We start from the raw sequence: 23,562 nt of genomic DNA on the forward strand, positions 1-23,562 counted from the left end.
ACAATCAATCTTTGAAATGCACGCAATTTACGAGAAAATTTGAACAATTTCCTTTTATTTATTGTCAAAAACTAATTATATTTGAACGATTTCCTTTTATATACACATAAACTATAAATTTGAGATTTAAACAGAACTAATCTGAATCGTAAAACTTTTTAAATTCAAGTGTGATGTTTGGAAACCTAAACCAAAATAAAAAACATACCATGCCCACCCTAACTTTAAGAGAGAGGGCTCTAGAAACATTATCCTCCCAAGGTCTTGGAGTAGGATTGTCCTTTGGATAGTGCCGATTACGCATGGATTCCAGAAGGTAAGCACCACAACAATAAGTTAGCATATCAGACAGTCATTGGCTCTGAGTGTGACTAAGAACTCAAGTGTGACCACATCAAATGCAAAGATTTTTTTGCCCAAAACGGCACCTCACGCGATTGGATTGGTTTCACACTACCATACCATTTAGGCATATATAGACAACTTTCATGATTAACGTGTGGAAATTCAAAAGTTTCCGCTATTTTTTTCATCCAACTGACGTTCAAGAGCATTCTGATTTCTCACCAAAATTACTTAGCTCTATGATTTCCCACGGAAAATACTTAGGCCATGAGTAGCAACTATGCACCCAAGGTTATGGGTTTGAATCCCCTCTCCTAATATCGTTTGTATTAATCCATCGTTGGTATCAGATTCGTGTGATCAATTTGTGCAAATCCTATGATATTAGACAGATAGATGTGTCGATGCTTAATTTACAACTATTGAATTCAACTAGTTTCTTGTTTTCAATTTTAAACCGTTCATATGTAATATATGAGAGAGAGGGAGAGAGAGAGAGAGAGAGAGAGAGAGAAGTTTGAGAATTAGAAACTAATATTATGGAAGCTGGACATGCTTGTAAAGCCTCCACATATATACGGTTTAAGATGAGGAAGGAAAAGAAAAGCAAGTCTTTTTTTTGGACAAATGAGACGAAAAGAAAGAAGTTATAACACGTTGCATAATTAAGCAGAATAATAATAATAATAATAAAGGACAATCAAGTGCATGTATCAAGATTCAGGCATTTCAACTAACGAATTAGGTGATATCATAATTGTATTAGATCATATACTAGTCAATAATCGTACAGGGATTTGTATTAGAAAATGCATAAACTAGTTAGGCTACTATATCTATCTACCAATAATTCATTGCTGGCAATCTCTTGTCATATTAACAAAATTATTCTTATCCTTGACTTGTCTAACCTCATTTAGGCTAAAAAAGAAATACTCTCCCTTCTATACTTCATTCCTGAAAAGGCTAGCTACGAAGAATCACGCAAATGATATCTGTCACATATATACACAGTGATTTGAGCTTCTTTCTTTTGTATTTTTCATCAGAGCTAAACTGGAGTTGACTGTTAGCTTAGAGATGAAACGTTAGTGTCTTCTGCACACCCACCATTCAAATCTAGTGTGTATATATATATATATATATATTATGCTTTTGGGTCACATCACAAAGCTCAAAATCACAAAACAAAGCTGCACAATGATTTTGTAAATATCTAGTTTGCCACTTTTTCTAATCCATACATGATCACTTGGGGTGCAAGCAAAATTAGTATAAAAATTCACCCCAAAACAAAAATGTAATATACAAAGGTGTCCAACCAATTCTTCTTTTTAAATGATTACCATACAAATAAGATCCAAGCCAAAAAGCTTTCAATAAAATATTTATATAAAAAAACTACAGATAACAAATTAGATTACAAAGCCCAACCCAACAAACTTTAGTAGGCAGAGAGTTGGCCTTATGAGCCTATGAAATGTAAAAATGCCAGTCCAACCCAAATGATCAACAAATTCAAAAGACAATGCTGTAGCTTACTACACTGACCTTAACCCACCTAATTATCTTTTTCTTAGCAAGTAATTACAGATTTGTGCTTCTATCAATCCAAATACTGCTCCTGCTTTTGCTAGCCAAAACCTGTGGTACAAAACAGTTAACAGATTAAGCGACAAACAACGAACCCAGATTTACAAGCAATGTCAATGAACTAAAGTCTGGTAAGCACTGGAACCAATCTGAAGCTTGGGGAATCCCATGACCTAAGATAAGATGCAAACTGAACTAGAGAGCTTGGACAAATAGGGGCCAAGTCAAATGGCTCTTAGGTTAGACGACTCCTAAGTAGGGAATCTAGGGGCCAATTCAAAATGAAATACTAGATTCCTCGGAGAAGATCATGTTTTGCTGTACTTCTATTGTAGTTTCTAGCCTAGAAGGATGAAAGGGAATCATAAAACTAGTGAATGAGGAAGCTTACCAACATATCTAAGAACTTAAATCCACAAGGAGACCCAATAAACACTGATAACTGATGTCTTAGAATCGCGTCATTTGCTGCAGCATTTGAGAACCAGTTGATTGTGAAACCAACTGTTCTGCACCAAGTGAAGGTCTTAAGTGGTTGGCACCAACTGGATTGCCAAACCCTCTCATCATCTCTTTAGGATTATTGGTATTCGTTTCCAGGTGCGATGATTCCATCAGCGTCCGTATCTGACCAAATGGTTAATTGTAGACCAGCTTTTATTTTTGCTTAAAAACAAAAGGAATATTGAAAGGAAACACATATACACATAAAATTGCAGCTTACCATATCTAAACGCTTCTTGTGTAGATCACTTGACAACTGCATGTTATAACTTATAAGCAAGATATCCAATAAATCTCTTCGATCGACTTGATAATAATAATAATAAAATAAAGAATTGCACTAAAAAGGGCATATATGGGATTGATGAGATCATGGCAATGTTTCACCCAGAGAGAGAGAGAGAGATTTTTGTGGTTTCAATAGTTGATTACAAATTCAACCAAACAAACATAGCATATTCAACTTAAAAAGTACTTATCATATTTGAAACAGATGCACCAATGTTTATTCCAAGATGTCGAAGATGCTTACAGATTTGTTTTGGTACTTCCTCTCTTCACTTGAAAATCCAGGAATTGTCAAATTCCAATTTTTCTCTGCAAAATTAGTTTAATGCATTAAATTTGGTACACGTGCGCCAACTATGATTTATATAAAGGATAAGTGTGTCCAATATTTTGTTAAATGCTACCATAGCTTCCATGCTATTATTGTAGATATCTCCGCAAACCTCAGATTCATCCCATGAGCCTAAAATTGACCTTAATGAACTTCAAAACTCATAACTTACTAAAAAAGAACGATACTATCCAACCCAAGAGCCTTATTATTATTATTTTTTCCGATAATCAAGAAACTCCGATGATACTTGGAAAACTCAAAACCTAATAAGTAAAATCAAGAAGAAAAATACAGGGAAAGATAAGCACAACGATAGGGCACAACATGGGGCCAACAACAAATCCAAAGAAAAATAAATACACAGCCAGAAGTACATTGATCTGATTCAGACACAAATCAGATTAAGTATATGAACACAGATTTTTTAACAATTAGACAGATCAGTTAAATTCAATGATTTCTTTAGTATGCATATTCATCAACCTCTCTTTTTGCATCATATTTCAACTCATATAAGATCTTTCTCTAATCATCAAACTGGGAGAACAGTAAACTAGTTATGCAACTTCTATAACATAAAAAATTCACCAATAATCACAAGAAATATGGAGATGAGATGTGGTACAGCACAAACCTAGGTGTAGCAACACATCCTTGGACTCTAAATTTGAAGATTTTCTATGCTTTGCCAAATTGCATGCATATGTTGTCACCTGAAATAGGTATAGGATAAGTACGTAATGTCCATGCAACATGTCATAAATAGCTTGACGAGGCAGAACTTGGAAAGAGAAAAGTACATTTTAGCAATATAAAAATTGATTTGGGCCATACAAACATGATTAAGAGGACTTGTATATCAACTTTGAAACTACAGATGACAAGTTGAGATGTATCTCAGTTGTCCAAATGTGATCTACAGATGAAATGCAACTGGACGTCATTATATATAGTATAAAATGTTAGCATGTCACCGAGCCTCACAGAATCAATGAAGTCATCAGCAATCTCCAAGAGAAGATCTTCAACTTCAGGATCCAGCCTTCCCTGTGAATCAACCTGGGGAGGAAGAAAAGGTTCTCAATGAGAAATTTATTAGCACATACCCCAACCCCATATACACGCCAAAAAGTGAAAGAAAAAATAAGAGTAAATAAGAAGGAAAGACCTGAGAGACTAAATCTTGTATCTTTCTCTTCCCAAGAAGTTGGTTAGTTGCTTCTGTTCCTTGGCTTGAACTCCCTCCTGGTGTAGTTGTACCAGATGCAGTAGCATCAGGCTGTGATCCTGTTAAACTAAGAGATTTCTGGCCTGCAGGTACAGCCATTCTCGGGGAGTTCTGCTGCTGCTGATTCAAGGGCTGTTGCTGTGATTGTTGCTGTATTTGCTGCTGCTGTTGTTGATGCTGCTGCAGCTGCTGCAGCTGCTGTTGCTGTTGAAGCTGTGGATGGCTCAGTTGTTGCTGCTGCTGTACAAGCTGGGAAAACTGTTGCTGGTTCAAGGGCATAGACTTTTGCGAAGCCAACTGCTGCTGATAGAGAACCTGTTGCTGCCTCTGCTGTTGAAGACGGAGTGAAGGTGAGCCAGGGCCAGAAATTGTTGGCATTTGCTTCAACCACTGTGGTGATAAAGAATTCTGCAACATCGCTGGCTGTCCATTCTGAGTCAACCCAGATGGCTGAGGGTTCATAAATGCAAGTGGAGACGTTCTTGGCAAGCTCTGAACCTGTACTTTATAAACTCAGATTAAATGTCTCAACCATGAATTAATATATACATTAAAGACATGCATAGAGTAACAGCATTGCCAAAGATCGTCAAACTTCATAAATACATCTCTATCTTTCCATGGAAGAAAGATGATAATACTGTAGCAACAATGTTAAAATTACACGAATTCTACACAATTATCCATTAAGGGGGGCCTATACAAAACAAAGTGGGTCATTGCATAATGATTGACTCCATTTCCAAACAAAAGAAGAAATGAAAAATGATCCTTCATACAGTTAGACCTGATATGGAATAGGCTAATGTTGGATGCTACAAGTAAATGACAACAACAACCAAAAGAGAAAGAAAAATATATTTACTGGGCGGACCTAATTGAGTTCTCAGTTGCTGCTAGGTACAAACCTAGGACCTCATTGGGTACTAGGGTGAGGCTTGCACATGATACCAAGAAACCAATCCAGCATCTTGACATCATTGTTTCCACAATATAGTATATTATAAATTTATACACTTTCTAAGATTTAAGAGGGATATAAAGCATGCACATACCTCAAAAGTGATATCCCACATGTAAAATCAAACAGGTATTTTGGCAATTTTATAGTTGGCTACAAAAGCAGGAGTGCCATTGTAGTTAGATGATCCTGATTCATTTGTTACATGCAGATCTTAAATGAAGGTTTGAAATATAAATCAACCGAGGAAAGGCAAAACAATAGGGCAACATGATACATCATACATGGTCTGACCTTTGGCTTATGTCTTTAAACAAGACTAGAGGAAAATTCACCAAGAAAAAGGTGAATATTAGGGTAATGGGTTCTCCACTCTCTTATATCCAAAACCATCTTAGAACCAGAAACTGGAATTTTACAGTTTGAATTTCTCCTCTCAAACCCAAGAACAAAAAACCTCCATTCACCTGAAACAGGTCAGACTACAAATGCAGAGCCAAAAGCAAGTCGACCTCACTGCATTGGCCCATTTTGCAGGGTCCAACACCAACACATAAGACAAATCAATTGGGAGAAATTCAAACTGTAGAAAGACTCATTACATGCCATACATGATCAGCTAAAGTGAGTTCTCCGTATTCCCAACTTCATATAATAATTTGCATATGCATATAAGAAACTGAAAAACAGATAAATGTAGTAGTTGGTGGAATAAAGTAGAAGATGTCCAAATCACCAGATCAAGCAAGAGTAAAGTATGCAATATTATACCTGTGCAGAGGTGAGAGAACTTTGTCGGGCCAATTGTTGCCTAAGTTGGCCAGGGTTCATTCTCTGTTGAGCATAAGAAGCGAGCCCATTAGCTCTTAGTTGAGAACCTAAATTGATGGATCCCATCATCCCCATTGCTTGTGTCCCTTGTAAAGATTGCGCAGGAGAATTACCTGCATGAAACTGGGAACCTTGGACGAGCCCACCTTTTTGTCTCGGCTGCATAAAGAAATTACTGGTATTGTTAAACAAGAACATTTCCAATATTAGGAAAGCATTAAGTTCACTGGTTTGCTTACTTGACTGGCTATATATATTATGCAACATGTCTATCACTCCAACAACCCTGATGCATTAATATTCAATTCGGAATTGAAAAGGGCACTGATATACCATAAAAATATTATTGTTTTCTACAATTTAAAATTTGTTTGCATTTGATTTTTTATGGCAATGATGTACTTTACTACACCATTTAGGATATGAATAACATAAGTCAGGAAGTGTAGCATGGTTTTGCCCTTATTGAAGCAACCGGCTATCCCAACATAACATTCAAAGAAAAACACATCAAAAAATTTCTGTTGTTACAAAAAACACTACAACTAATGCATTTCCACTTCCTTCAACAAGTACTCTGTAAACGCACACTAATTACACCACATTCACCTGTCCATATCAAAAGATAACAGCAAATTTCATGAGGAAAATTAAACTCATACCGAGGCCAACATCTGCGGCTGCAGAGTGAATTGTGCAGCTGCCACAGCAGCAGCGCTAGACAACATGGGTAAGTGGCCACTCTGCCCCATCAAAGCAGATCGCGACAAGTTTCCGCCACCAATTTGTTGCTGCGACTGCTGTGACTGGTTTTGCTGTTGCAGCTGATTCTGCTGTTGAATAGCACCGGAGCCACCAAAATTCACCTGTGGATACGAACCCCCCTGCTGCCTCATCATACCAAAATGCTGCTGCTGCTGGTTCTGAGTCTGTTGCTGAAGTTGGTTCACTCGGGACATCGAAGGAGACCTCTGCAGGGTCTGCTGGAGCTGGTAATTGGACATGGAATTCACATTCACATTCTGGGATTGTTGCACCAATGACTGAGATTGATGTTGCTGCGGCTGTTGGTTCAATTTTTGTGTGTAATCTAATCCAACAGTGGGTGTAATATGTTGGTTTTGAGGGAGAGAGATGTTGGACAAAGGAGGGAGGGGAGGGGATGAGATTTGAGGAGATTGGGCGAGAGCTGAAGGGGATGGAATTGGTGGGTTTGAGGAAGAGTTTGATGGGTTTTGGTTAATTATAATGTTTGTGGCTGCTGCTGTTGATGCTGCAGTTGGGTCAATGCTGTTGGGGTTTGAGGGTTGCAGGGGTTTTGGGGATGAAGATGGGCCACTTTCAGCCATGTTTCAAAATTCGTTTGCTTTTCTTTGAACAATTGGGTTGATGGGTTTCGTTGTTCTTGATGAAAAAGACGCTAATTCATTCTGGAAATTTATTTTCTTGGTTTCTGATACTGGAAACCAAAAGTTTCAGAGAGCGAGCGAGGGAGGGGTTGAAGAAGAAGGAGAGCTTTGGAGAGAGAGAGGGAGAGGGAGAGGAGGTCGAATCTGGTGCATACACGTCAGCAGACGGGCAACCAAGGGGTGGGCCACACGTGTGACTTGGTTGCATAAGAAACTTTGGACCTTGGAGTCAACAAATCATACACGTGAAAATCTAGACCGTTTATTATCTGCAGGTGACACATGGAGACCTGGTTGTTATTGTCACTTTAAATCAACATATGATCCTTTCTTTTTTTCTTTTTCTCTTTCTTTTTTTATTTTTTTCTTTCTTTTTAAATCTCATTTTATCGATGCAATTTCCATCACACTCTTATGCAAATGAGATTAAAAAGTTAGAAAGATAAAAAATGAGTACACGATTACTATTTTGAAATGTCATTAGGAATAATTATTTGACGATTGCATGTACATGTGCCTGATATTTTTTAATTTTACGTTATTGAGACATAAATTTTGAAACGCCATTAATAATTTGTGAATATACTTTTTGTAATTGAGACTTTCTCAATTCACAAAACCCAAATTGGTCGCAATTTTAGTGTTAAGATAGTCACAGAGGTTGTAATTAGTAGATGTACTTTAGTTAAATCTACGAAAAAAGAAGAGTTGAGAACATGAGTTTACTTATAAAGTAAAATTTGCATGTGCATGTTATATGTTTGGTCTTACGCCATTAAGGTATAAATTATCAATCAACAGTTGGCGATTATTTATTGATACCTCGTATAGACGGCTCAAAATATTTGATTTTGCAACATACTATATGATCAAATATTTATTGACATTCATTAAAAGTTGTTTACCAGTCAAAAGTTTGTCTTTTCATTCTTTTTCTGTTGTTTGAATTTAATGATATTCCTTGTGGGAGCAAAATAATTTCCTATCGATTCATCATGTCACGGGATTGATTTAGGCACAACTTAACATGGGTTTGGATGGGCATTGGCCCAATGTGGGTTCGCATGTGCGTAAGCCTAACACGAGCTCGGATTGGCGTTGGTTCAATATGGGTTCGTATACGCATAAGCCTAATGTAAGTTCGAATGGGAATTAGCCCAATACGGGTTCGCATACGCGTGAACCCAATGCGAGTTCGGATGTGCACCGCCCAACACGGGTTCGGATATGCACCACTCAATGTAGGTTCACACACGCAATACCCCATATTGACTCATGCACAAGCGGTTTTGACGTGAGTTCGTGGATATATTCAAACGCTCGCACTCCCCAATTCGCATGAATCTATGGACAACATGAACACGGTTGGGAGTTGATAAAGCACAACTCTCATTAACCGGAAGTGGCAAAAGTGGACATAAGACGTATAAAGTGGAGCTTGCATCCCAAGGCTGTCATAAGGTATAAAGGTGCAGTTTCACAACCAGATGAGGATATGCAATTTCAAATTAATTGGTGCACTCAAATACATACAAAAATTGACTTGAGCGTCAGAGTATATTTTGCAGGTACCCAACCCTCTCTCATTTGATTTTGAAGGAGTGTTGCTTGAAGATTTATTTATTCTGCATGCGGAGTAAAGTCGAGAACCTGCGGAAGACATTTTTATTATAAGAATTTCTGCTCCAACATTCCTATATAACGTAATTATGACGTCACATTTCAGAATTTTACTTGTATAAAGAGTAAGAGATAGTCATTTTTACCATAAGAACGATCCCTGTGATGTTTGCGCTACAAATTGAAGTGGTTTAGCTGTCTATGAAGCTAATTTTCCCCTTTTAATTTGTCATTGACTTTTGATTTTCATAGCGAATTGATTCAAAGACTGGACTATAAGTCATGCAATTTTCTTACGGGTCCATTTTGCTTGATCGACATCTGTATTTGTTTTGTACTTGGTTGAAATTGCATGATATCTGCTTAGTTTTTGTTATGCTTCTAATTTTGGATGTGAAGATAAATACACAATACCACTCGAATTATAAAACCCGGTAATTTTATATGACATAAAAAAACAAACTTCTATTTCATCAACTCCTATTTCATCCTTACAAAAAACAGACTTCTATTTCATTGTTTTAGATGACAGTATTTCAATTGTTCATTTTGAAACCGCTATGGAATTTCTTTTTTATTTATTTTAATACAAGCAATAACCTAATCTAGACGGGGGAGGGAGGTTTCTCACACACACACATGCTATCAAGGTGCCATAGAGATTCGAACCTGAAACCACTAGTATGCAAGTCAATGCCCTTTTCCATTAGGCTATGGAACTTATATATAACAAGAGAAGGCCACATCAGTCAGCATCAACAAGTTGGCAGTAGGAAGGTGAAAATAAAATCAGTCCATCATCAGCTAAAGCACAAGAATTTTATTTTCTCTTTGCTAAAGCATAGGTAGAGGTACAAGTACAATCGGGCACCACTATTGGAAACAAAAATTACAGTGAGTAGCTTTTTTTTTCCGTGAGAAAAGGGCTTGGGAATGGGAAATCATTTTCACGTTTTCATAAGACTGATTTTTCTGAACCTCATACATTGCAGAGCTATACAGAAATTGCCAAATCAGTGAATGCATATATCTTAATCACATCCTGTACAAGGAACTTTAACCCACAAAGCACGTCGAACAACAAGTATAGCTCCAAAATAGATTTAGAACAAGAAGCTAAAATGTCTACAGCAAGGACGTGCTCGTAGGGTTTGCAAAGAAATGCTCACGGAAAACCAGCTTTGGTTCAGTGAAGCTGCTTCCAAAGAGAGTCCTTAGTATTGGTGGTAGCCCATTGGATGTAGTTTGATGTATCTTCCTCACAGAAATGTGTTTATCCAAAATCAACAACTCCAACAACTTTCTACAGCTCTGTAAGAAATTTAGAAGTTAGCATTAACATTGAAATAGAAAAAGTCAGACATAATTTCTACCATAACAAGAAAAGGCAGACAATATAATAATATATTGGTAGAGAAACTAGTTCATACAACAAAATGTGGGTTGGAATACCTGGGGGTTCAGTACATCCATCCGACGGATAATTTCATCCTAACACAGAAAACAAAGACAGAAGAAGTGAGAATAAACTACATTATCTGTGTAAAGCCTTTCCAATTAAAGCTATTTGTTCACGCCTGATATGCCCAATCTGACCCAAAAAGCTCCCTAAATCCCCTACAGTACAACCAACTGTGGCAGGTCTAGTCAACACATATCCATTGATGTTCCATTTGTATACAGATGCAGAATGACAATCATCCATAACGAGAAAAACAAACATAATGGCAAAACTTTAATGAGAAGGAATCATCTTTTGCTATAACTATGAATAACCCTAATTAGCATATTTTGCTGGCTGACTGAGCAGAACAATGAAACTCATAGGTAAATCAATAAGCAGACCAACACGAATGTTGAGATAATCAAGAGGAAAGCAGCCTCAACAACAATTTTATAACCAATGTGTTTATCTTGTAAGTAAAAATAATATTAACAGTAAAGGAAGCAAAGGGAACCTTACTGCTGCATCCAGGGCTCACTAGCAATGCCTGGTGAGTACGAAAATTAAAGCAATGTGCAAGTAGAAAAGTTTCAGCAAGATAATCGTAAGATTGAAATATCTATATTGACATTGCTAGTTACTTCAGATTTGAAGCTTCCGCAACATTTGATTTATGGGAGGCAAAGGTGACATAAGGTAGCAAAAGAAATGTTTTGCTGGCCATGAATAGAATTATATAAACCCAAAGGATGCAAAGTACCTCTAATATCCCTGGATTTTGCATCACAATTCCAAGAACACGTCGCCTGAGTCCCTTGTAGATAATCTTGTTAATGGTCCCATCACCATTTATCCATGGTAATATTGGCACACATAGTTTACCCGAAGAGGATTTAGAAGATTCACCCTCACCATCCCCTCTAGGTGAAACTTCTATGCCTTCCATACAGCCTTCCAGCACACTGCTAGTCTGTTTTTCATATGAGAGCTCACAAACCTCTTCAGGGAAATTAAGAAATGTCACTTTATGAACATCATCAACATTCATATTTATATCCCCCTGTAAATTACCACAACCACTATCACAATTTTTTGGATGGAGGATCAAATCGCCACCATTGCCTCTTTGTGGTTTTCTCCCAGAAGGTTGTTCAAGTTTTTGACAAATCCCTGGCACTGAAGTCATAAAATACTTGCCACGATACAAAGAATCAACAACACGAATGGAGTCATAAGCATTGACCTGTGTATAAAGCAGCAATGTTTAGCTGTAATCATCAGATTTGATTGAAGTATTGAAATCACACGCTTTAACTTCTTGAGATCCAAATTTAAGCAAAATAATGCTAATCCTAATTTCTAAAGCCAAAACTCTGCTAAGTCATTTTGAAACAGTTCTTTTAATGTCTGGCACCTCCGCTTAAAAAGTGACAACTGCCTTCAGGTTGATACCTCAACAAAAAGAAAACCATCTCTCCACTGTTAATCAAATCCTAAATCAAAGAATTCCTAATTGTACTTTAATTTGGCACACAACTTTAAGGTTATTGAAGCTGAGGACAACACAAAGTTAGAAATTGGAATATAAAATAGTTGTTGTCCCACATCCTAACAACCTAAACTTTTAGAAATGGTGGCAAATCAAATGAATTTATCATGGTATCAGAGCAGGAGTAGTAGAAAGAGGCCCACATGTGAGGGGGATTGTCAGAACATACAATACACATACAAATCAACATGCACACATGGTGAAAAACCAACAAACTTTATCAATGAGAAATTATTCTCAGATTGCTAAATCATTAGGAAACTAACCTTTAAGACTCGTTCAAATGTTTGAAGCACGTCAATGATAAACTCAGTCATCTTTTCTCCTAAAAGGAACATCAAGAGATAATCAATACTAATGCATGCATGAGAGTGCGCACACACTACAGATACAAATTAACATGCACACATAAAAAAGTCATAAAATCCAAACCTGGGATATTTGTTATTCGGGAAACATCTTCTATGCTCAGTCCTTGGTCTCCAGCCGTCTGAATAGCACTGTAAATGGACCGAAAGACCTCGGGATGGATGGGACTTGATTGATTTTGAAAAGAACATGATGGCAGCAAATGTTCAGCATACCACACCATACCTTCCCAAGGCGAGTTGCTACAATTCTCTAATACATAGACATTGCTGCTTGAATCAAGGATTTCTTTCATATGGTGATAATGAGATAAAATATTCTGACCACAAGTACTATCGAACTGATAACTCCCACCAATTTTTTTTTCACAAGGAGTATTGTTCGTGAACAAATCTACAGCGTCGGCTGTAGAAAATGATGCACGATATACAGATACCTTGATACCTGGGAAACCTTTTTCTCGACGGGAAATAATTTCACCTTCTGCTGCCACAAATGATTTTAGCTTTTTAGTCTTATCACCATCTAAAAATTCATTGCTGTCAATTTTACGTTTTGAGCTTCTCAAATCTTCAGCCTCTCCCATGCCTTCATCTGGCAAGCATGGGGAAATTGACAGTTCACCTGAAGAAACTAGAGCAAACAAATGGAATATGTCCCCACACTGTAAATCTGCAGAGAGATCAATCCCCCCTTCCATAAGATCTTTATCTCTTTCACGGAGCCAATGAGCGAATTTAGTAGCTCTCTTCCCAGAATTAGTAGGAAATGGTGACATGGAAATATTATGCAAGAACTGTTGTGAGAGAGAAAAGTGTTGACTGTCATTTCCCCCTACCTGCCAAATGAAATTTCATCAGGAATGAAACGTATACAACTCATAAATTAGAAAAACAGGAATATACAAACATAGAGACAGTTTGATAGTTTGATATAAAACAATAGGAATGAAACTATTATGGAAAATAGAAAGGAAATTTTTTAGATCTTCATGTTCACTTCCCTATTACTACAAGACTAACATAAGCATGTAAAATTAACAAAACTCAAGGATTTACCATGATTTTTCTATCTCTAAGATAGTTGAAAGCTGCAAATAGATCACACTCTGAGTAACGCCGTAGAATTTCTGCGAGCAGATTCGGCACCTCTGGTGCTGTTGAGATACTCAAGAAGACAAGCTTAAACAGCTCTACAGCATTAGAAACAGCCAAAGATTTGTAGACTTGTGTACTAACATTGACTCCGTGCAAAAGCTTAAAAAACTTCTCATTAAGGTGTTGACAGCATGACCTTCGTGCAGAAATTTTCAATCCTCTTCCACTATGGTTCTGAACATCCTCATATGGAGTAGTTGATGCAAATAATTCAGATTCCTGCGGATCCTGAAGGTAGGTAAATGGTATTCAGTGAACTAGACCTGCTTCCAAGTGACAATAAAGTTGCAGATGATATACAGATATTTGGATACTAAGAAGGAAAACAAGGAAGAGAAACCGATCAAATAAGATACAATACCATTGCAAGTGGATATCAAAGCACACGAACACAAATAATTTATATATATATATACATAAAGAGAGAGAGAGAGAGAGAGAGAGAGAGAGAGAGAGAGAGAGAGAGAGAGAGAGAGAGAGAGAGAGAGAATTAGTCAAACACATGGCTCATTCAGCAACCTAATCACGCTCCACTAAAATCTATTTCAGATATGACAAGGCAACGTTAAGATTTATAAAATCTAAGGTGTTGGGATTCGATAATTACATATTCTTCAGCATTTGTGTTAAGATCTGACCAGTCCTGACAGGTAGATCCAACTCGTTTTGAGGCATCCAATTTAGCCATCCTCTTGTAGTGAAGTACCTCCTCAAGGGCTCTTTTAATGTTATTGTCATCAAAATCATCCCATGGTTCTTCCTGAACACCTGTCCCTTGATTATGATTACTGAGATTAGGAAGATTTCTGTCATTATCTTCCCCCGTCGAACCTCGCAAAAGCAGCCTACAATCATCTTTGGTTAGTGAGCTGTTCTGAGTCTTTTCCAGGAACTTTGCATATCGTTCACCGATCACGTTACACAGCCTCATTACAGCTATTCTAAATCTTTTGTTACTTTTGAGTAATGCCATTCGTTTTTGGCAGGTACTAGGAGGTGCTGGAAGGTCAGGAAGTGAAGTCCAATCTATCCTGTGATATTTTGGCCCAAGAGTTGCACGATGTCTTACATATTGGATAATCAATTGCCTGAAAAGATGATACCAATATAAGTGAAATGCAAATAGGTAATTAATACTCAAATGCAAAGAACAAAAGGAATCATATTCTTTTCTTCTTCATGATCAGATAAACCTGATAAAGTTTGTTGAAATACCACTATTCCCAAATGAAGTTGTTAGGAAATGAGCCAACAATTATTTACAGTCTGACATTCCACTCACAAGTGGGCTTTTCTACATCACTACAGACAAATATGTGGGATTCAACCAATATTGGAAGGTTAAAACCATGATAAACTTTGTTAGTTTACCACTATACCTAAAAGCTTAAGCTGTTTGGATGTCAGACAAAAATTACTTAACAATCTATCAAGACCACAAAGAAATCACCAACGCCAATAGAGTATACAGCTTACATGTATTAAATGGAGGAGAAGATATTGAAATCCCCCCTTCAGTCTTAAAAAATTGTGCTCTGTTTCATCTTTCGACCAAAATAATTTTATGTGCAAACATCGATCAATCTCCTAGGCCAACAATAATAGAGAATCATATGCAGGGACCCATAGTTGAAAGATCCAACCATGCCTTTAATCACGATTGACCACACTGCTAGCTTTTATTGTTGGGTCTAGGACATTGACTGACACTTTTAATATATGATCGACTGCTAGCTTCTAATTCATAATAAAAGCATAATTCCACCATGCTTTTAATATACGATTGAATGCATTTCTAGCTTTAACAGATTGTTCTTATGATCAGAAAATGTGTACATATCTGCTTTCTTATTGAGTACAGTGCTAGCTTTTATCAGCTTTTATCTGTAACATATGTAAACGAATGGAACGTCAATGGATATGTGTTGACTAGGACCTGTGTCGGTTGTCCTGTTGGGGGTTTAGGGAGCAAGAGTTTTTGGTGTGTTGTTACTGGGGAAGAGTTATAAAGGAAAAATCTGGAAACAAAGATAATTATGTTTTTAAAAAAAATAAAAAATTGAAGTCTTAGTTTTAAATGCATGTGGAGCAACATGACACAGGAAAAATGGAAAAGGTATAAAAATGAAAGTAGCTGACATGCATCATCTACATCTTCTTCCCTTACCTATCAGCCTCCTCTGTCCACGAAAACCTTCGTTGACGTGTTGACTGCAACTTTTCTTTTTTGTAAGTACGTGTTGACTTCAAGTTTGAAAAACTACATTTGCTAATAATTGAATGGCACCCATCACCATCTTCGTTTGGTTCAGGTTCCTGCCCAGTTTCTAAATGATCAGCCAATTGTTCCAAATGTGTGTCATGCTTATCTGAAGAGGTGACCAAGAGACTTTTTTCTTCAATGAATTGTTTTACAGTGTCAGATAATGTGGCATTCCCCTGCTCTTCCAACTGTGCAGTTACCTCATCAGTTTCTGTGAACTTTACCGACTCTTGTTCAGAAGATCTCTTCCTTTTTCGTGAAACACGTCTACCTTTTTTAGGTTGAACTTCATCCCTTTTATTTTGCAATCCATGAAGACGTTGATGGCGCTTATCATAATACACACGAAGCACCTGCAAGTGACATTACAGGGACAAGCAAACATAAATGATAAAGAAAATATTGATTCAGATCGAAATGTTGATTTTTGCATAACAGGTTATTATTGATACAGTAAGAAAGGGATAAGAAAGAGACGTAAGCAAATCGTAGCAGAATATAACCTGCTCCAAGGTCAAATTGAGATCCTTTGCAATCTTCCCACACTCTTTAAATGAGAGCTTTTCACTTGGATCATCCTTCTCTACTCGCTTTAAGAGCTCATCACGCTGAGCAGCTGTCATAACTCGAATTTTGGTCCATGACCTGTACAGGGACACCTGTGGAAAGAAATACAAATTCAAGGCAGTATTTGTACTCCAATATCAAGGCAATCCTAAGAAATACAAATTCATGTGGACTCCACCCAATAAAGGATACAACCACCAATAACTGGTAAAGGTATTCATGTAGAATTTTAGCAAAAAATAATTGTACTATCTGAACTGAAATATATTTCTTGAAAAGTTAAAAGGTCGAACTCAATCTCCTGGGGTGTGTGCAAGAGAGCCTAGAGTTACAGGCAATAATCCAGTTCAATATATATAATTCAAAAACTGAAAAGGGAAAAACCTTGAAAAAAATAAAAGAAACAGCATACTATCAAATTTATGGTGGGCAAAAAGTTTATAAGAACCCTCTACAAGCAAAAATAAATTAACTACAAATTTAAAGAAGAAAAAAATTCTTATAGTGCACATACCTCATGTACAGCAGATCCAGGAAATGCATGTAAAGCAGCTCTTGGGTCAGCAGCAGCATAACAATATTCTAAAGTTTGCCAATACTCATCAACAGCTTCTCTATTTGAGAGGACAAAATCATGTCTGATTCGTGGGCGAAGATCAACAGATCTAAAACTCAAAGATATTGCATCTTTTGAAAGTGGTTCCTCTATGTAAGGCTTAAACTCCAATGCATGCGTAGAAATGGCATGAGGAACTTTAATTGCATCTTTCAAATGTTCATCACTAACCATTCGAATCAACTGCAACAACAACAAAAATTAGTTATTAACATGCTAACGTAAATCTACAATGTGCAAGCAAACAAGCCTGTTCAACATGTCGCAATGCAAACCCACAAGGTGGACATAAAGGGTTCCACTCTCCAAAACAATGAACAGAAGTGAGGAATCAAAGAATAGGGTTTATGAATGATGAGAGTTAAATACAGATTTCCAGATATTTAATCAAATTTGAACAAGATATGAGGATCTGTTGCACAAGAACCGCAATAAGAGATGCAGAACAATATAACAACTCAAAAATAAGCAATCTGATTATTGTACGCTCTGATTGGGTAATCTCATCCAAAGCTTTTGGCTGAGTCACCTTTTCAACGTGAAAATCACAAGTATCATAATTTCTGGTAGTATTTTCAGCACACTGGCGTCCAAATCAGATTTCTATAGTGGACGATTGCATAAAAGATAAATAACATGTTCTGGACAATGACATTAGTGAGCTGCTTTAATTATTTTAGGGACACAAAACCCCAACAAATTTAAGTTCTACCACCAATCCGTCAATTCCAGTGCATGACCTTTGAAATGCCAAACATTCAGGGCTGATTTATGGGTTTCAATGTGGCAGACATTCTGAATGGCTGATTATACACATATAACGAACCAATTTTGAATGCAACCAAACAATCATACCTTCAATCGCCGTAAAATTTCAATGACCAATGATAGCCTTCCAGTTGCATGGGTATCCATCAGAGACTTGCACTCGTCAGCTGAAAGGTCAGAAAGACACAAACCCCTCTTACACTTCTCAAGCATATCATCAAATTTTTTAGTGCAGCCCACAACTTGTAGAAACAGCTCAACTGGAATAGCCTTGATTGCTGCCTCTAGTGAAAACAATTTGCTTCTGCTGTGAGGATTTTTTAGCTCAACGACATCTTTTCCAGATGCTAAAGCATCATCAGATCCTGTTGAACTAGAGAGGAAATCCCACAGGAAACTATGTAGCAGCTTTGCACGAATCATTTTTGCCAGAATAAATCCATTAGCGCGCATGGCTTCTGATCTCATGGCTCGGATATCTGTACCAACATGGTTCTGAGTCCTCTGAACATCTTTCAGTACAGGTACTGATCCACTTTTCTTCCATCGAGATGAGCACTGGCCACGACTTTGAATCTCAAAAGACCTCCATGTATCATGAATTTCAGAAACTAGTTCAGGAGTTAAACTCTGAACAGATGGGTGCAGAACAACTAGAGTGGTACGGCTACGACCACAATTTGTGACAACAGGGACGTTAATATGTATGCACTTGCAGTGCCCTAGTTCCTGAAGTTTCTTTAAAATTCGGTCAATAGTTTTCCTGTCTGTTGTTGTGCACTTGTCCTTCTCCAGACTCACAAGCCACCTATACAGCTCAGCTCTTAAAATAAACTTCTCGTCCTAGACAAGAGAACGAAAATAATAGATTTAGTTGTCAATATACAACAAGTAGATAAAAAAGAAGACCAAGAGAAGTCCTCAAGGTCATGGATGATGACAAGAACCTGTAGCCGCTCAAGTATCCTCTTTTCCCTTCTAGTGCTATCCTCGGTCAAAGACAGACATGGATACCTCGGATCTGATCCAGAACCAAGTGGCTTTAACGCAGCAGGTGGTGTTTCTGGTGAGGCACCATTTATTTCCACTGTGCTCAGTAAACTAAGTTTACTGTCACAAGTAGTATCTTTTGGCTCAAGAAACAACGGTTGGGGATTTCCAGGACAAAGAAGCATATGGCTAGATTCACTATACCGAGGAGATCCACCAGAAGGCTCAGTATTAATGTATCTATTTTTCATGTTTCTGGGACCAGCAGTATCACCTTTCAAAGTTGAACAATCATAGGGTGAACGAGTTTGACTTTGACCTGACCTGTCAAGAGCATCTGAGCTGCCAATGTATAGGTCAGTAATTTTATTTTCATTGGCATTTTCTGATTTATTAAGAAAAGGATTAGCCGACTCAGAATTGTGTTCCACAGATGTCCAAAATCGATATGTCTTGGCTTTTTGGTGCATTTCTGGTTGTATATTCATCCCAAACCTAGACCACATACCAGCAAGCCGGTTACAATTTTTTTTGTTGTTAATTCCAAGCCTCTCCAGAACCTGTTTGTAGAAAATATGAAAATTCTGAGAATTATAATTGAAACACAAACTTTTATGAAAGTATGAAAGTAAACCATGGAAGTAAACAATGACATCAGAAAGTAAACCATGACAAATTTATGGTATCTGAAACTTAGATAGACAATAACTATTTAGAAATGCTCATGCCCCTTTTTAACTAGGTATATTAATTATATTCTTTCTAGGCACTTCCAACATGACTGCATGAGCAGCCAGCTTAGACAGGAGCAAGGCAATTGTACCTCACACCAGTCTTTATTAAAAAAGACCCTCGGCTTTCCCATGCTAAAATAATAACAACGGATTCCATTGCTAACATCAATAATAATGAGTTTGTATTAAACTGAAATGCTTTAAAGAAAATATAGCTGATCAAGAAATTAATGCACACACCTCATTCCTAGTCAAACCTTCTGATCCTGTGGAATCTATCAATTCATAAATTTGTTGCTCAATTGGAAGTTCTACAAGCTGATCAGTGATTTGATATTTCTTTCTCTTTCCGTATTTCACCTGCTGTTCTTCATTACAATGATCATCTACATGTGAAAGACTTTTTGGCTCAAAACTCATTTGAGTAGAATTTTCTGGAAAACGCAGGCAGCACTCAACCTGTCCAAAGTGAAAAGGGGATATCAAGTCAGGACCAACGAACTAACATGATAGGTCCTTGCCCTTGAACAGATTGAACTTAATTATTATTTATTACCCAAAAAAACAGCAACAAAATTTAAGAACATAACAATGAAAAGAACTCTGATCATAATTTATCAGGATTTTAATAAGGAAGGTAATATATATAAAAAATGAACTTATTAGGTTTTCTATTAAACACAAATATTGCAAACAAAAACAAAAGTGAACATAAACATCTAATTCTAAAGCAAGAAAAGAACATCATATTAGAAGAAATATGACTACAAACTTGTACCTTAGATAATTTAACTAGAAAAAAAGGACTGGAAACTAATTTCTAAGATAATTTAAAAAAGAAGAAGAAGAACATAGTGAATCAGTAAAGCAGGAGAATTTGGATATAAAGGAAACGCAATATTGGAAAACACAGTCAAGAAAAACAATTTTGTAAAACAAAAAAATAATAATAATAATAAGAAACCTTCTCATTCACTTTAGCGTCAAACAACTCCACGATACCAGCAGCTTTCAACCTGCGACAAACCTAGCACAGTATGTAGGGAAAAATGCAATGAAAAACAATCAGCATAACTTCGAAAATTGCTGATTCAGAGATGTAAGAGCAAATAGATAGTAATTAAATTTTTACTTTTCTCCAAGCTTTATGCCCTCCAGGAGTTCCACTGTAACCAAGATCTTTCTTAATATCCGAAACAACAAGAACCTTTAAAAACAAAATAACATGAAACAAATTTAGTAAGTGAAGGAAACAAAAATTCAATTGAACTAAATAGATCCATCAAAACTTCTAAGAAACTTCAGTTATGTGACCTTTCCATTGGCTTCTTCAAGTTTATCACAGACTGCCTTCATTTCTGGCAGATAGTCCTTTACAAGCACATCCTCTTTAACAAATTTTCCAGCAAACCCATCTCCACTTGCAGGACTTTCATTTCCATTTCCAAAACTCTCCTTAGTCTGTTCTTCCTTGGTGATCTCAATCTTCTGTTGAGAGCCTAAATGCTTCCCATGACGATACAAGTATAACATATTGGTAGTCACAAATGGACTGTCACCAGCTTCTTTTGTCTTTAATAGTGCAGATTGCTTCACAATTAACCCTTGGCATTCAAGGCTCTTCACTGCATAATGAAAGTTTCTCCCTTCAATGCCAAGTTCCTTAGCAAGCTGACTTTGTGTAATTCCATTTGTCCTGTGATAACCCAATTTGTTAATGAGCCATTACTCACCAAATGAACCGACAAAACTCTTCTCTCCCCATTACTCCCAAAGTTTACTTGCAATCACTCAACATTTTTCTACAAGAGAGAGGGAGGAACCCCCAAAACCACATAACCACTGCTTCCGCCTTTATACCATCATTTGACCTTCCATCTTAGTCTAACATATTCCTCTCATGTATATATAAAAAATTTCTAGCTGGATTATTAACAGTTCTCGACCCACAATACAATGAACTAAAGTGTACATTAAAGATTAAAAATTTAAACCAACTCCATTCATGGCTCACTAAACCAATCCAACACCGAAAATTGAAACTGAGAAAACACAAACAAATTAACAACTTAGCACTCCCATATAGATACATATATACACAAGTTACACAATTGACCAAAACCGCCATATAAAAACATACATACACTATCACATTCCCAATTTTACACATGCATATCTGGCATGCTTATATTTAAAAGCAATAGAAAACTGCGAATGCATGCAAAATTAGATTCTGAACAAAGAGAACCTAGCCATGACGACGCAGTTGATAGCTCACATACATACATACATACATCTACACAATAAATCAAAACCGCCAAAACAATCACATATACACAATCGAATCACCAATTTTACGCATACGTATTCCGACATACTTATATACAAAAACCATTATAAAAGAATGAGAATGAACACAAAACCAGATTTTGAACAAAAGATAGAACCTAGCCGTCACGAGGCGTTCGAGAGCCATCCGCTGAATCTTAGACAAGCTGGCATTGGCGGAGCGGACATTGTAGAGGCCCATGAAGTTGTCCCTGAGACCCTCGTCCGCCACGAGCTTCAGGTTGAGCTTCTCGGCGTCTTCGAAGGACAAAATGGAAGGGTCTGCCGGACCATACGGTGCGTTTTTGGCGTCGAACATGAGAGTTGGGACAGAGCGAAGGGCGTCCCATAGGGCTTGCTTGAGGTGAGGAGAGAGGTCGAGGTTGGAGGAGGAGAGAGAAAGGTCGAGTCTGGGCCAGAGGGCCTGGAGAGAGAGACCGTTTTGGAGCTCCGAGCAGATTTCTGCTAAGGCTGAGTTTAGAATTGAGTCCATGGAGAAAGCATCTGTGGATTTTTTTTTTCTTTTTTTCTGGTCAGTGTTTGTTTAGAGGGAAAATCTTCGGTTCGGTTCCGGAATGAAAGACGAAGAAGAAGAAGAAGCGAGGTAATTTCAGGCGGGTACCACCAAACGAAGCTTGTTGACCCGCCAAGCTGTAAAATATTCCGGGTCGGGCCAACCCGATTCTGGACATGCTCCGACTTTATCGGTTCTAGGGGTGAGTGTGAGCTTGATTGATTAAGGGCTCGTTTGGGAGTGCTTCTGGAAGGGCTAAAAGCGTTTTCTGCCAACCGAAAACGCTTCTGACAGCGTTTAGCATAAAAGTTTAGAAGTGCTTCTAGGCCATATAAGCACTTTCTAGAGAAACACCTATCATGTGCTTCTTCATGAAGCACTCTTAAGTGCTTTTTCAGGAAGCACTTTGATTTTTTATGAAATTTTCAACAACTACATAATAAAAACACTTTTGTTAGAAGTGCTTTCTAAAGAAGCAATCATAAATGAGCCCTAAGTGACACATTAATTAATATGATTAGAGTGGGTGTGGTTCAAATTGGTTCCCTTTCATTCTAAAACTACCCCCGAATTAATTATTATAGATCAATTTAGTTCGATTTGATTTTGATAAAAAAAAATTATTGACGAACCAAACCAACTTTGTTAGCCTAAACTATTTGATTTTGGTTCAATTTCGATTTAGTTTGGTTTGTGCAATTTGGGCCTAAGCCCTTTTTTTGCATTTTCTCAACTTTGTTAGCCTAAATGCAACAAAATATTTCATAATTTGCTACCTATTTTTTTATTTTCTAGCACATCAAACCATTGTAAAATATTATTAAGGCTACAATTCAAAGACCTATAACTTTAAAGAACCATCAAATTTTAAAATAAACATCTATATAGTTATTATCCAATAAGAAAATTACACAAGTAAACAAAATAAAAAGTAAAATAAATAGACAAAAGGACAGTTCGGTTTGTAAAAGTTCAAAACCGCAATTGAATTGATCCATTACGGTATGATTTGTTTTTAGACCGTTTAACTTTTTATTGGCCAAAACCAAATTTAAACTATCCATTGCAATTCAAATCAATTAATTTAGTTGGTTTAGTCGAATTAACGTCCATATCTAAATATAATGGTTCAAACGGCTTAAGACAATAT

The 23,562-nt window shown here is 37.0% G+C and overlaps 2 protein-coding genes across 2 annotated transcripts; both read right to left on the reverse strand.

The window, feature by feature from the left end:
* Positions 1-1,659: 1,659 nt before the first annotated feature.
* On the reverse strand, positions 1,660-7,613 carry EER4 (Transcription initiation factor TFIID subunit A). Its single transcript, XM_021944899.2, has 9 exons — positions 6,747-7,613; positions 6,025-6,243; positions 4,233-4,790; positions 4,049-4,123; positions 3,699-3,777; positions 2,975-3,039; positions 2,663-2,698; positions 2,330-2,565; positions 1,660-1,989 (listed from the first exon to the last, which is right to left on the reverse strand). The coding sequence occupies exons 1-8, from the start codon at positions 7,431-7,433 to the stop codon at positions 2,389-2,391; spliced, it is 1,896 nt and encodes a 631-aa protein (XP_021800591.1). The 5' UTR covers positions 7,434-7,613; the 3' UTR covers positions 1,660-1,989; positions 2,330-2,388.
* Positions 7,614-9,797: 2,184 nt separating this feature from the next.
* LOC110744864 (B-block binding subunit of TFIIIC) lies at positions 9,798-22,504 on the reverse strand. Its single transcript, XM_021944898.2, has 17 exons — positions 22,018-22,504; positions 20,885-21,266; positions 20,703-20,777; positions 20,535-20,597; positions 19,811-20,029; positions 18,794-19,396; positions 17,934-18,689; positions 16,977-17,261; positions 16,399-16,554; positions 15,800-16,248; positions 14,240-14,720; positions 13,534-13,860; positions 12,539-13,313; positions 12,373-12,431; positions 11,318-11,800; positions 10,566-10,604; positions 9,798-10,424 (listed from the first exon to the last, which is right to left on the reverse strand). Exons 1-17 carry the CDS (start codon positions 22,389-22,391, stop codon positions 10,239-10,241), a joined length of 5,712 nt encoding a protein of 1,903 aa, XP_021800590.1. The 5' UTR covers positions 22,392-22,504; the 3' UTR covers positions 9,798-10,238.
* Between the last annotated feature and the right edge of the window lie 1,058 nt (positions 22,505-23,562).

This window comes from Prunus avium, chromosome 3 (genome assembly GCF_965620075.1).
Source record: "Prunus avium chromosome 3, drPruAviu1.hap1.1, whole genome shotgun sequence".
In the NCBI taxonomy this organism is placed as follows: domain Eukaryota; kingdom Viridiplantae; phylum Streptophyta; class Magnoliopsida; order Rosales; family Rosaceae; genus Prunus; species Prunus avium.

Bases quoted from the DNA above. Each gene is read 5' to 3' on its own strand.
- EER4 (XM_021944899.2), bottom strand. From the start codon at position 7,433: ATGGCTGAAAGTGGCCCATCTTCATCCCCAAAACCCCTGCAACCCTCA. The intron at 3,040-3,698 runs GTTTGTGCTGTA...CTAATTTTGCAG, and splicing joins GGATGTGTTGCTACACCTAG to AGAAAAATTGGAATTTGACA. The intron at 2,699-2,974 runs GTAAGCATCTTC...TATAACATGCAG, and splicing joins GGAAGTACCAAAACAAATCT to TTGTCAAGTGATCTACACAA.
- LOC110744864 (XM_021944898.2), bottom strand. From the start codon at position 22,391: ATGGACTCAATTCTAAACTCAGCCTTAGCAGAAATCTGCTCGGAGCTC. The intron at 18,690-18,793 runs GTTCTTGTCATC...TCTCTTGTCTAG, and splicing joins GGATACTTGAGCGGCTACAG to GACGAGAAGTTTATTTTAAG. The intron at 10,425-10,565 runs GTATTCCAACCC...AATTTCTTACAG, and splicing joins TGGATGTACTGAACCCCCAG to AGCTGTAGAAAGTTGTTGGA.